The sequence below is a fragment of the Bos taurus genome, chromosome 9 (genome assembly GCF_002263795.3).
Source record: "Bos taurus isolate L1 Dominette 01449 registration number 42190680 breed Hereford chromosome 9, ARS-UCD2.0, whole genome shotgun sequence".
Taxonomy (NCBI): domain Eukaryota; kingdom Metazoa; phylum Chordata; class Mammalia; order Artiodactyla; family Bovidae; genus Bos; species Bos taurus.
In genome coordinates, this window is record NC_037336.1 from 28,472,152 (window position 1) to 28,486,632 (window position 14,481).

Sequence of the window (14,481 nt, forward strand, 5' to 3'; positions counted from 1 at the left end):
TTTCGTGTCTTGCCAGGGAACTTCCCAGGTGGCAGAGTTGGTAAAGAATTCTCCTCCCAGTGCAGGAGATGCAGGTTTGATCCCTAGGTCGGGAAGATCCCCTGGAAAAGGAAATGCAACGCACTCCAGTATTCTTGCCTGGGAAATCCCATGGACAGAGGAGCCTGGTGGGCTACAGTCCACAGGCTGGCAAAGAGGCAGACAGGACTGAGCTATTGAGCATACAGGCATGTCCTGCCAGGGCTGTTCAAGTTCTGCCATGGCTTTAGGATGATTCAAAAGCCTTTGGACAACCAAAATGCTTTCTAATTGTGGAAAAAATGGTCCTTGGAAAACAACCTTAAGGACAGTAAAAATAACTTGCATGTTTCTAGGACAAACATTTTGAAAGACAGAAAAAAACTTTTAAAATTCATAAAAATAGAGATTCTCACTTTTTGTTTTGCCAGTTTTCTTGTGTGTGTGTGTGTTTATGAGAAAAGAATTGAATTTTTATTTCACATCACATGCAAAGTTCCGAAAAAGATCAAGAGAGAAAAATAAAACTTAAAACATGAGCATATCTTTAACTTACAGGCTAAAAAAGAATTTCTTACATTAAAAGCACATCAAGGGGCTTCCCTGGTGGTCCAGGGGCTGAGACCTCACACTCCTAATGCAAGGTGCCCAGGTTCAAACCCTGGTCAGGGAACTGTATCCCACATGCCGTCTTTTACTGATGTTCAGTCAGTTTTACTGAAAGTAAACTGATTGTGAAATAATTCTTCAGTCAGTAAGCATGAAATATGGCATACACATTTTGAAACTTAAGCAATGCTTCCATTTTTAAAAGGTGCTATGTTAAAAAAAAAAAAAGGTACTATATTGAGTTAATGGGTAGAAACATTATCTTCCCTTCAACTCTCTCCCCTCTGTTTTGTTTTCCTTTATACCTTGTCTCTAAGGCGCACAAAGCTACAATGCCTTAACATCTCTGGGTGTATAGCTCACGCCTCACATGTATTTGTAGGTCCCCATGTTCTAAAGGTCTGTCTAGTCAAAGCTATGGTTTTTCCAGTAGTCATGTATGGGTGTGAGAGTTGGACTATAAAGAAAACTAAGCGCAGAAGAATTGATGCTTTTGAACTGTGGTGTTGGAGAAGACTCTTGAGAGTTGCTTGGACAGCAAGGAGATCCAACCAGTCCATCCTAAAGGAAATCAGTCCTGAATATTCATTGGAAGGACTGATGCTGAAGATGAAACTCCAATACTTTGGCAAGGTATTGATGCAAATACCTGATGCAAAGAACTGATTCATTTGAAAAGACCCTGATGCTGAAAGGATTGAAGGCAGGAGGAGAAGGGAAAGACAGAGGATGAGATGGTTGGATGGCATCACCGATTCAATGGACATGAGTTTGAGTAAACTCTGGGAGTTGGTGATGGACAGGGAGGCCTGGCATGCTGCAGTCCATGGGGTCACATAGAGTCTGACGTGACTAAGCAACTGAACTGAACTGAACTGATGTTCTCATGTGGGGCTTCCCTGGTGACTCAGATGGTAAAGAATCTGCCTGCAGTGCAAGAGACCCAGGTCAATCCCTAGGTCAGGAAGACCCCCTGGAGAAGTTGGCAACCCACTCCAGTATTCTTGCCTGAAGAATTCCATGAACAGAGGAGCCTGGCAGTCTACAGTCCATGGGGTCACAAAAGAGTTGAGTACAACTGAAGTGAGTAACACTTTCATTTTCACATTCTGGTGTAGGTATAATTTGTTGTGAGGGTGTATAGGTTAATACACTAGGTGTATTAACCCAGTGTAGCTTTGCTTCCCATCAGGCCATCCCAAAACCTTCCCCTTCTTCAGAGAGTTGTTATGGAAATGAATGCCGGGATGTTATTTGACCTAATTCTCTGGAGAAGGAAATGGCAACCCACTCCAGTAGTCTTGCCTGGAAAATCCCGTGGACAGAGGAGCCTGGCAGGCTACAGTCCCTGGAGTTGCAAAGAGTTGGACATAACTGAGCAACTAAACAACAACAATAATGAGGTGAAACTAAATCCCTATTCTTGCCCTTTTCTTGTGTCTTGAAGAATGGAGAGGCCAGAAGCCATGCTTCTATTAGAGCATAAGCTGAACACCAAGAGAAAGCTGTATTCATCCAGATGCAGAAGTGAAGGTGTTCAGAGCAATTGGAGCAAATGCCCTCTCTGTTCCATGCTTTCAAAGACAAAGCTTACTAGTTTTAGTAATGATAATCTGGGCCAATCTTATCTTGACATTCAGTAATAATTGCACATTCACATGTTAAATTCTACAGCTGCACTTTAGATTTTACTACTCTTTCTTATAGTAATTATAGTAAAGTAATAAAATAGCCAGGTTATAGTATCATTGTGTAAGTTAAAGAAAGTTTCCTCATACTTATATCTGAAAGTTCACTGGACCTTGAATTAACTTGTAGAACCTTACTGAACATATTGCTTTGATTAAAAATGAATACTGAATGTTCTGAAAAACACTTACATTTTTTTCGGCTTCACCCCCTACCCTTCACAGAGGCTAACAGAAGAAAGTTTTCCTAAGAAGTGATTCAGGGAAAATAAAAATCTTACATTTTGTTTCAGAAGAAAATTTAGCTGAATATTAATTTTTAAGAGGAATATTATTATTTTCAGTATTATTCACTAGTTAGATGGCACTAGTGGTTAAAAAAACAAAACAAAACAAAAAAAACCCTGCCTGCCAGTGCAGGAGACAAAAGAGAGCCAGGTTCAATCCTTGGGTTGTGAAGATCCCCTGGAGAAGGGCATGGCAACCCACTCTAGTATTTTTTGCCTGGAGAATCCTATGGACAGAGGAACCTGACAGGCTACAGTTCATGGGGTCACAAAGAGTCAGACACGACTGAAGCAATTTAGCATTCACAAGAGAACGTGGACACATTAATCTAATCTTCAGTTTCCTCATCGGTAAAGTAAAGGTAGTACCTTCTTACCTGCTTCACACTGTGGGTTTGAGAAAATGTACAAAAATCATCTTGTAAACAATAAACTACAAAATAACATTTGTAGTTTACAAATGCAAATCTTAACCAGTCATAAACAGGTATTTACTTTCCTTTGGTCAACTCAATTCCACCAACCTCCCCCACCTCCCTGCTTCCCTACTACCACACACACACACAAAGGAATTCAGATGCCCTTTGCACACTCCATTTTATCCATTATAGCACTTCTCAACTTAGTTCAGCTCAATGTACTTGCCTGGAGACACATCTTTATGGTCTGGGATAAAATTCATTGCCTGTTTCTATTTACCTTTCAATAAGAAACTTGAATTACATGACATTTTGATTATATGAGACTTTGATTATATTTACTTTTTAATAAGGCATTTTCATGTATATCAGCTTGCTTCTTCAGACTACCTGTTTTTAGTATCAAGAGGTCATTTGTGCAGCTTAGCTTACCATAACAAATCTCCTTTGGATCCTAGCCAAACTGTCTATGGAAGTTCCAACCCAAACATTTTGTACATTTCCCTAGGCTTCTGATCTTTTTTTTCAATTGGAGGCTAATTATTTTACAATGTTGTGTTGGTTTCTGCTGTACAACAACTGCAATCAGTCATAACTATATATATATTTCCTGTCCCTCTTGAGCCTCCCTCCCACCCTCTCCTACCCCACCCTTTTGGGCCAGCACAGAGTACCAGGCTGAGCTCCCTGTGTCATATAGCCACTTCCCACTAGCTATCTACTTTACATGTTGCTTATATTTTAAATTAGTATTTTAAGCAAAGTGCTAACTTCCCCAGCCTAATGTTATACCAGAAGAAAAAAAAAAAAGGCTATTTTACTTAAAACTTTCTAATATACAACTCCCAGCCAGATTAGTGAGTGATATTAAAAACAGCAACACATTTCTCACGGGTGTAAGATTTTTTTATTCCAATTTGATTTGCATTCCAATGGAAATTATAGTACGTATTCCTTTCTTGATTTTAAAAACAGTAGCTTAAAAACTTAATGTGAATTATAAAATGTGATAAATTTGCATATCAAAGATGGCTTTGATTGCTTGCAGCAACAAGTTTTTAAAACAAGGTTTAAAGTCATCATTTTCCACCTCCACACCAAGATAACCTTCTAATTAGTGATCAGCCGCACTGTAATAGCAGTTTAACACTGAGACTTGAGTAAACAGAAATATTGTAGAGCTTCTCCAGCCCCAGGTCAGGATGTTTTCTATGCCTTCTCATAATGGCGAACAGCAACCACATCGCCAAAAGTAAGAGTCTGAAAGATTCCAAAGATAACCAAATCTTCTTACACAGGTACATCAGTGGTTGTACCTACTGATTATCATATTAGTTTAAATATTATCATATTATTATCTTAAAGATTGTCATATATATGATTTAAGTATTATACAAAAGAATAATGGCATTTACAAACATTAAACGTTGTATGCTCAGTCATGTCCAACTCTTTGCAACTCTATGGACTGTAGCCCACCAGGCTCCTCTGTCCATGGGATTTTCCCAGGCAAGAGTACTGGAGTGAGTTGCCATTTCCTCCTCCAGGGGATCTTTTCAATCCAAGAATCAAACCCACGTCTCCTGCATCTCCTACGTTACAGGCAGAATACCTACTGCTGAGCCACTGGGGAAGCCCTAAATGTTGTATAAAAACATTTTCATTTTTCTTCTACATCTTCATTTTCTAAAAAGAAACCCTTATATTTATTGAGTGAGTGACATGTATACATAGTTCATATCTCTGAAAGAAATATGAAAAAAAAACTTAGATTAACTATCTAGATTCAGGTCAAAAGAATTCCTTTTGCCTTAAATTATCAGGGTAATTGGAGCATTTTAGCTCTTTCTTTTAAAAGTGCATAAAATTTATAGTAGGTTCTCATAATAGTTTACAATTCATGACCTAGATAAATTTTGAAGTTTTTAGACAAATGGTATTTGCAATGACTTGGTCCAAACGCAGGAAAAGGCAAACGTCCAAATGTTCTCACTGCTTTGACTGTCGTGCTTTAGGCTGTGTGAACCTTGGTGGTAATGTAGCTATAATGTGCACCGTGGGCTCTTGTGTCAAATCCAACTCGAAGAATTGCTATAAATCCTCTTTACAAAATGTAGTGTTTTTTAGTGTTCATCATTTTCATGGAGTCCTATGATTTTCGAGAGGATACCATGCCCTTGTCACCCATTACTTTCATTTCCTTTTTTCAACTCAGTCATGCCTGATCACAGTCATACATACCAAAGCTGAACTATCTACTTTTTTGTATTCAGGAAAAAAATAAAGAAAAAAAGCATAAAGGAGAACTGGAGAACTTCCAGTTGAATCTTTTATAAATGAATCGCTCTATCTCTCTCTCTTTTTGGTGATGATGATCACTGCAGAAAAATGTGGCCAAATATTTGTCAACGTGAAAGGAAAACTGTCCCTCTGCTCCCCACTTCCACCCAGGAAAGAAATGTGAATATGTAAGTCCTCTATCTGAACCTAGAACAGCTGGTAGTCAAGGGAAGGAGAAGAAAACTAGTCAATAGTCTTAAGTAACAAAAACGAAAAACCCATCCTGCTATTATCTCAGAAGGAATATGTAAAGCAACTCCCATCCAAGAAAAAAATCCAAAATGATGTATTGACTTCTTCAATGTCATCTATTACTCAACTCACCCAAAAAAGTGTCTAGGGTGCTAGATGAGGATAAAACATTTTCCCCAGTTTATGATGCTACTCCACTATTAGATACATTATTTTTCAACTATTTTCTATTTTATAATTTTTACAAGACTATCTAGTATTGAATAGACATGTTTTAAAGGCATCTTATAAAATTAAAAAGGGCTGAAGGGAAGCAATATCAAAATAGTTCTCTCTGAGGGGGCAGTAGAAGGGAATTTTATATTTTTGTTACATTTTCCTGTTATATTCTAAATTATCTGTCCTGAACTTGTAAAACTTTTATAAGCTAAAATATAAAAATTTCACATGATTAAATACCCTTGCTAGTGACTTAATGTTATTAAAAAAAGGAAAGATGGGAGAAAAGGAGGGAAGGAGGGACAAGGAAGGAGATGGGAAATTTGAGGGGCGGTGGGGGTAGGAGGAGAAGCCGGAATCGGGAATTGCTCTACTTACCATGATCATTTTGCCGTCCTTAATCTCTCTTACAAAATTTGTTTCTTTGCCATCCCATTTCTGTACATGAACAAGTTTGTCTCCATCCAGGCTAACAACAGACTGAGACCACCAACAAAATGCAGAACATAGCAATAGGTACAGATCAGATTTCTGATATGGAAGTCAAACAAATTGATTTTTCAAAGAGTAATAGTTGAATGAATAGTGATCAATTATCACAATAGTACCATTTCCTCTGTTGCTTCCAGGGTTAAAACTCTGAGAAAACTCTAAGAAATCATAATTCGATTGAAATGTGTTCGTTTAGATGCAAAAATTATCAGGCACATAAATTATCAGAAATAAAAATCCTAAACTAGTGCTTTCTGAAGAATCATCCTACTCCTTTAAACAGGGTCTTAGAATGAAGTAAACTATTGATGAAGCCAACTTGAGGCAAAAGAGAGATTAAACAAAGTACAATCTTTCTTTTAAATGAACACGATGAAATACTTTCTGAAATACAGATTTGATGCAAAATGAGAGAAAGACGTGGTAAAGAAACAGATTGGAGCTTTGAGCTATGGTAGTTGCCCATTATTCAGAACATAAGCTATGGGACACTAGAATGCAAAATTAACCCTGGGTCTTTCTCTCTGAAGTGAAATACTGAGAACATTTTCCACTTCCCATCATCTAGGGAAAAAAAAAAAACAGTTATTCTCTCCTCTCCTCCCCACCCCAGAGGAAGGAGCGGCTCCTTACCTTACAGTTTCTGTCATCTGCAGTGGTTTCATCAAACTCTTCTCCCAGATGGAAACTAATCTCTGTGTTCTTGAATGTGCTTTGAGTCCTGATCACCACTCTGTCCCCCTCCTGACTGATGATCACTGTTGGCTTAGTCACATTGCCCACCTGCCTAGTGGCAAAGCCCACACCTAAAATAGCAAAAAGAAGCAATACAGTTGGTGGCAACTTCCAAAATAGCTCATGAAGTAGGAATCCACTTTCCTATTCTGGAATCCAGGTCGTAAAGTGTAAGTCTCATTAAAGTACGTTTAGCCCATCAGTTATGCTAGACGACTACTGAGCCTTTGTCATATGTGGATTGCCAATTTGGAAGCATAAATAATAGGATGCTGGGAAAAAAAAAGCTGAAAAGGCACAGAAACTTCACATTCTTCACAGAATACTTGGCCCTAGGCAAGAAAGCGGACAAATGCCAGATTTAAAAAGCCCTTCCGTGGAAAATGGTTTTTTAAAATCAGCACAGCACGTGATTATGACAATGGGATCTGCTTTTGTCTCTTGCTAATCGGATGGGTGAAAAAAGGAATCTGCGAGTATCTGAAGCTGCAAGTTTAAGAAGAGATCAGCACATCTTAGTTTTACCTACCAAGCGCCTTCATGTACTCATCAAAGTTCTGACTCTCCGTCAGCTTCCAGGTAGCACAGAAAGCCTCCACCATCCTTGCTCTTTCCCCGTTTGCTTCGGAAGCAGATAAAAGCGGCGGATAAGGGTATCTCCGGATGTCAGGGCCACTGCAATTCCAAAGACCCCTTTGCCCCTCACCGCAGCTCCTGCCTTTTATTTAGAAAAGAGGCTGGCAGAAAGCCAAGGATTTGAATTGCAAACACATCCCAAACACATCCCTCCGGCGTCCCTCTTTCCCGGAGGTTGTTGAAGGGGCAGGGGATGGGAAGGGAGAGGGGCGGGAGGCTCGGGAGGTTCCAATCCTCTTTGTGATTGGCTCAGGCCACTGGGTTAGCGGAGTAGGTCGCGTTCCTCTCAGTCCTCGCAGCGCAGCCCTTCTTCAGCCTGAGAAATCTCTGCAAAGGTTCAATGAGGCTGGAGGCAGGGAGTGGAAAATGAGAGGGTCTTTCAGATTCAGCTTGAAAACTTGGCAAAGGCCATTTCAGGCTGTGAGAAAAGAAAAAAAAAAAAAGCACAATAGGACATTCAGATTGATTTCCGTTCATGGCAAAGCTGGTTACAAATGAGGACCCCCCACCCCCACCCCCACTTCAAGAAAACCACTGAAATGCCAAACTTTTCAAAAGAAGATGAATAGTGTCTTTTATTTTTCTCTCATATTAATAGGAAGAGCAAAACACGAGCTAGAATATGCCAAGCCAGGGAAAGACGAGAAGGAGGAGACATAAATGCCTCTCCTAGACTGTGCTGCTGAAAGACTCCTCCAGCGGAGTACTAATGGGACCCTGATTTTGGCCTCTTCCCAACATGAACTGAGTGAATTTAAAGATCCCGTTTTTCTTTCTAAGGAGATGAGAACCAGACTGAGATGGAAAAGGGACCTAAGGGAGAGTATGGTTAGGATTCACTAATGAGCTATAGAAATAAAGCAGAACCCACTCTTTGCCGCACTCCTTCACATAAACTGGACAGAAGTTCATCCAATAAGATTTTGAATGACCTGCACGCTAGAACCTTTTGATTTCCCGAGGTCACATCTACATCTGTTTGTTGGTTGTGTTAGCAGTAGAGTGAGGGGAAGAATTAGAGCAGCAGTGGGAGTCAGAAGACTCTGGCTTTGGTACTGGAGTCCAGGGGCTTCCCTGATAGCTCAGCTGGTAAGGAATCCGCCTGCAATGCAGGAGACCCCGGTTCGATCCCTGGGTTGGGAAGATCTCCTGGAGAAGGGATAGGCCACCCACTCTAGCATTCTTCGGCTTCTCTTGTGGCTCAGCTGGGAAAGAATCCGCCCGCAATGCAGGAGACTCCATCCCCGGGTTGGGAAGATCCCCTGGAGTAAAGGAAAGGCTACCCACTCCAGTATTCTGGCCTGGAGAATTTCATGGACTGTACAGTCCATGGGGTCTCAAAGAGTCGGACACAACTGAGCATCTTTCACTTTCATTTTCTGGAGCTCAAACCTTCCAGTCAATGACTATCTATAGTCCCCTAAACTTGCCATGGGCACTAGACAGGACTTGCTGTTGTGCTGACAGGAACCTGAAGTTACCAGAGGCTACAGTAAAAAGTCTGAAAATCTGAAATGAAATAAGCCCAGAGGGAGCAAAGCTTGCAATAACATCAGACACATCTGACATCATTTCAGCCTTTTTAAACCAACTCCCTGAAGATAGCCCCACCTAGGAAATGTTCATACATTCTTTTTTTTTTTTTCTAAATCTAAGCCACTAATTTATCCATTTACACAAACCATCTTTATGGTAGAAGTTCTCAAACCAATTTATTTTGTTACATCAAAATGCTCTTCTATGTTCCACTTAATAAAACATATTTAAGCTGGTGGAATAGTTAATTATTATCCTAAAATGTAATAGATCATTTCTTTTTCATAGTCCAGAAATATAAGATCAAGATTGTTGAGAGAAGGGACCAGGTCTAAGACATACTCATCATTGCTCCTTACTGATTGTGATGCTGAAATATTTGTTTACCTAATTTATGTCTTCCATTCTTTAGATAAGTAGCTTTTGATATACTTATTCTAACTTAAAGCGTATATTTCTGTAATGCAATTTTTCTACACCTTATATAAAACATGAAAGTCCAGCAACTTAGAGATAAATTTTTTGGAATAATGTATTAATTTAGTAATAAGCAGAAGAGAATATTGCTATGCAGATGTTTATAACAAAAATTTTAGGAAAAGCCACTTGACTATTTTGTAATTTCCTAACCTAAACTGACACATTTAATCTTACTATTTTTAATTGTTCAAGATACCATAGATTTACAACCAAGAATAATTGCTTTCAAATAATAGGTAACTTGCTCTGTTTATTGAGGATTTTATTAAAAGAGAAAGTAAAAGAATAGAGAAAAGATTGTGTTCTGCTAAGGAGGATTCAAGTATTAATAATAGATTGTTTTTCAATTTTTCTAAACCTAGGAGTAATTTATGATCCTGCTATGGCTTTTATATTATAAGTACATCCACAGATTTAAACAAGGAAAGAATCTGACAGAATGACCCTTCTCTCAGGACTATTACCATTATATAGTTAATATGGACTCTAAAGAATCTATTTATAAAGACTATTTTTAATAGTGAAATAAAAGAAACAAAGAAAGTTGCTTTGGGAGATCTTGACAAAATCTCCACATGAGGCTGAATCTCCAGGCACCTGCTTTATGAAATTTTTCTTTCTTAAGGTAACAGAAGGTTTTAATAAAATTTTAACACTGTTCTTGAGCCAAGTAAGCCAGCCAAGGTCTCGGAACTATTTCCTATAAAATATCCAAGTATCTTCACCAAAAGAGATTAAATAACATTCAAAGTGCTTGCCTGAGTTTCTTTTCTTTTTTTTTTTTTAATATAAATGTATTTATTTTAACTGGAGGCTAATTACTTTACAATATTGTAGTGGTTTTGAGTTTCTTTTTGTTACCAAATAACACAAAAGAAAATGCTAATAGATTATCTTTCTAGTTGGACATGATATGTGGTTACACCATGAAGGCACTATTTATTGACCCACAGTTAATGAATGACTCGTGATAGCCAATATCCTCAGCCAACACCTTTTGCTGCAACTGTGGTCTGTCTAGTGCACCACGGTCTCTCCCCTCAAGCAACCAACCAGCAAAACCAACTCTAGGCTTCAGAAATGGTTAAGACTCCGACCTTCAAGCCGGAGTGAACGCGATATGGATGATGGAATTCAACAGGAGGAGGTGTGTAGAAAAAGACCTGTGACTTGTCTGTGCCTTGTTGTTGTGAAATTTTTATATTGTTATGTTTTTTAAAATGTGGACTAGACCAGAGAGGAGATACACCTGCAGGTGTGGCACAATCTTGAAAAGAAGTGCTGTTTCATCCTCTTCTACTGAAGTGTGGAAACCTAATAAAGACAAGCTTTGTTTACCTCCCTTTGTCCTAGTATTCCACTCTCCATATTTTCTTGGGCATAAAATGCAGAAGTCCTTTACCTGCTTCTAGATCTAACAAAGAGACTTGGGAGAGAAATTTGTTCCAAGTTAGTTTAGGAAAGAGTTATGGACCTTCCCTCTCTTCAGGCTGTCTATATTGCCACAACTCTGCTGAGAAAATGCTCCTCTCAAGTCCCCTGGTTACTTTCCAACTGTCTTTTAGAGGTTAACTCAAATATTCACTCTGAGAAGACGATCAGAACCCCAATTATGTCACCTATGGTTTTGTTTATATCTTTTTAAATGTGTCATAAATGTAATTAAATGCTTGTGTAGCTAATTGTTGAATATCATTCTCTCTCATTAGAACATGAGTTCCCTGGAGCATCTATTTTAGCATCTATGTCTTTTATTATCCATTGTGCTCTATCCTTATCTTCTGTTACAGTATCAAGTTCATAGTGTTTGTTCTACAATGTTAAAGGTACGAACAAATATAGAGTGTGGACATAGAGAATCAGAGAACTTCAAAAAATAAGAATGAAAGCAATTGTATAAATGGTCTTTTCCAAGTTTCTATTCAAACTTTTCCTCTCTTTGCAACCTATATAATCCTTCCTGTCCTGTATGATGGGCTTCCCTGGTGGCTCAGATGGTAAAGAATCTGCCTGTAATGCAGGAGACCCAGGTTTGATCCCTGGGTCAGGAAGATCCCCTGGAGAAGGGAGTGGCAATCCAGGATATAGTCCTGTTTGATAAGGATACCTAAAAACTCTTCCTCATACTGTCCATGGAATTCTCCAAGCAAGAATACTGGGTTGCTATTTCCTTCTCCAGAGGACCATGTTTTGTCAGAACTCTTCTCTATCACCCATTCATCTTGAGTGACTCTGCAGTCATGGATCATAGCTTCATTGAGTTATGCAAGCTATTTCACCACAAGACTGCAATTCGTAAAGAGATCCAGTAGTCATATACGAAGGTGAGAGCTGGACCATAAAGAAGGCTGAGCACTGAAGAATTGATGCTTTTGAACTGTGGTGCTGGAGAAGACTCTTGAGAGTCCCTTGTACTGCAAGGAAATGAAACCAGTCAAAGAAAATCAACTCTGAATATTTGCTGGAAGGACTGTTTCTGAAGCCGAAGCTCCAATACTTTGGCCACCTGATGTGGAGAGCTGACCCACTGAAAAAGACTCTGATGCTGAGAAAGATTGAAGGCAAAAGCAGAGTATGAGATGGTTAGATAGACTGAGCTGAGCTTTGAGTAATACTCCCAGAACACACCACTGCATCATAGAAACTGGCCTCCTAAGGAAAGGGTTTTCTCTACTAAAATCAGAAGTCTGGGGAATCAGGAAGCTGCTTCCCCACCTGCTGGTGGGAGAAATCTCTCGCCTTAGCTGTCATTCAGGAACAGAGGAGCATCTCCCAGAAACAGTGATTCCAGAGGCATGTCACATGGGCCAGATCTCAGGAGCAAAGTAGATGTCTGGGGTGCATTTTCTCTCAGTTAAATCTGAGTTTTGAATTCAAGTCTTACCCAAGCATGCACGCTAGGCAGGGCTGAATGGAGAACTCCATGGACAGAGGAGTCTGGTGGGCTACAGTCCATGGGGTCACAAAGAGTCAGACACGACTGACTAATCACAGGCATACATACCAGAGAGGAGATTGGGAAATGTTGTTTTGCTCTCTGCTGCCTCCGCAGAGCAGAGAAAACCACAGAAGGCAGTGGGATCAAAGGTCAACCTATCCACAAACTAGAGATAACTGGATATGCTTTTAAAATGTTTGTTTAAAAAGTTAAGTTTAGGGTTATAAAGAAAAGATAGAGATCCTGCTGCTGCTGCTGCTGCTGCTAAGTCACGTCAGTCGTGTCCGACTCTGTGTGACTCCATAGACGGCAGCCCACCAGGCTCCTCAGTCCCTAGGATTCTCCAGGCAAGAGTACTGGAGTGGGTCGCCAGTGCCTTCTCCGATAGAGATCCTAGATGGCTGGAAATATCTTAAAGTAGGTAATCATTAGAGTCACTTGGAGAGACTGATAATAATGCAGACTCTAAAGTCACCCAGGGGCTTCCCTGATAGCTCAGTTGGTAAAGAATCCACCTGCAATGCAGCAGATCCCAGTTCAATTCTTGGGTGGAGAAGATCCCCTGGAGAAGGGATAGGCTACCCACTCCAGTATTCTTGGGTTTCCCTTGTGGCTCAGCTGGTAAAGAATCTACCTGTAATTCAGGAGACCTGGGAACCCTGGGTTGGGAAGATCCTTGGAGAAGGGAGAGGCTACCCACTCCAGTATTCTGGCCTGGAAAATTCCATGGACTACTTATACATGGGATCACAAAGAGTCGGACATGACTGAGCAACTTTCATTTCACTTTCACCTTCGAAGTTATCCAGAGAGATTTTTAAATAGGTAGTCTGGGATAATGCTGAACTTTGTACTGAAAAACAAAATTTTAAGTTGAAATTCTGCATATGCTAATTACATTTAATGCCTTATAAAATAAATAGTATAGTCTGTCAGAATCACATTAATTTGGATTCTCATACTTCTTCAATGCAAAATACAAGAAAAGACTAAGGGAACAGTGATACTATTATTGCCCTATCATTTCAGAAATGGTGTGTAACTTATACCAAGGATAGCTTCACATTTAAAATTATGTGTATTACACAATACACTTATACCATGGTATAAATCAATTATATCTCAAACTGGAAAGAAAAATATTTTTAAATAAAAAATAATGTGCCATGAGATACCAGCAAGGAAGAAACATGATCCAACTATCCTAAGAATGAAACATTAATTAAACCAATGCTAACAAGTAAAATTCTGTGTAGTAATGGAGAATATAATCTATCAGAGTGCAAATTATCAAGATTTATAAAATTAAGCCACTCAATTAATTTAAATGGAGACACTTCTGAAGACACTGAGAAGTCTTGTTGCAGAAAGTATCTGGTCTACCTGGGCCTCTTGTGAATAAGATATTTTCATGCTTGTTTTCTAGAAGAAAAGGAATCCTTGAATAATATGTTCCATCTAAAATTTAAGTCTCTGCAACATGTAATTTTCAAGACAATTTATTGGAACAGCTCTTGATATAGTTTGATCAGTAACATCATTAAAAATTATAAATGGGCCATTGAGATTCATGGTATTTTTTACCCAATAACTAATTGGAAAGCATAGGAATATTAGGTTTGTGCAAAAGTAATTTGCATTGTTGAACTTTTCTGTTTGATGTTGGAATACATTCTTAAATAAACGTGGTTTTTTAAACATCACTTTTATGCATATTTCTTGCTTTTTTTTTTTGCTAATGACATTACTTGCTACTTATTTTATATTTATTTTAGGCTAGGTAAGTGATGTTAGACAAAGAGCAAATTCAAGCAATTTTCTTAATTGAGTTCAAAATGGGTCGTAAAGCAGTGGAGACAACTCACAACATCAACAACACACTTGGCCCAGGA

General features: G+C 39.0%; 1 protein-coding gene and 1 long non-coding RNA gene across 5 annotated transcripts in view; one reads left to right on the plus strand and one right to left on the minus strand.

Annotated features, from left to right (window-relative positions):
- Nucleotides 1–14,481, plus strand: part of LOC101909028 (uncharacterized) — a 42,660-nt gene that overhangs the window by 1,423 nt on the left and 26,756 nt on the right. Inside the window, exon 2 of one of the 4 annotated variants that reach the window (XR_009495983.1) lies at nt 17–1,710. The exons of the other annotated variants lie outside the window; for them this stretch is intronic. This is a non-coding gene — a long non-coding RNA (uncharacterized lncRNA). The remainder of the gene's footprint in view (nt 1–16; nt 1,711–14,481) is intronic. 4 annotated transcript variants of the gene reach the window in all.
- FABP7 (fatty acid binding protein 7) lies at nt 3,910–7,696 on the minus strand. Its single transcript, NM_001078162.2, has 4 exons — nt 7,529–7,696; nt 6,898–7,070; nt 6,151–6,252; nt 3,910–4,281 (listed from the first exon to the last, which is right to left on the minus strand). Exons 1-4 carry the CDS (start codon nt 7,599–7,601, stop codon nt 4,231–4,233), a joined length of 399 nt encoding a protein of 132 aa, NP_001071630.1. The 5' UTR covers nt 7,602–7,696; the 3' UTR covers nt 3,910–4,230.

Excerpts from the sequence above, each read along its gene's own strand:
- FABP7 (NM_001078162.2), bottom strand. The coding sequence starts at position 7,601 with ATGGTGGAGGCTTTCTGTGCTACCTGGAAGCTGACGGAGAGTCAGAAC. Across the intron at positions 6,253-6,897 it reads CAGATGACAGAAACTGTAAG|TCTGTTGTTAGCCTGGATGG; the intron begins GTAAGGAGCCGC and ends TGGTGGTCTCAG. Across the intron at positions 4,282-6,150 it reads AGGACGGCAAAATGATCATG|ACTCTTACTTTTGGCGATGT; the intron begins GTAAGTAGAGCA and ends GGAATCTTTCAG.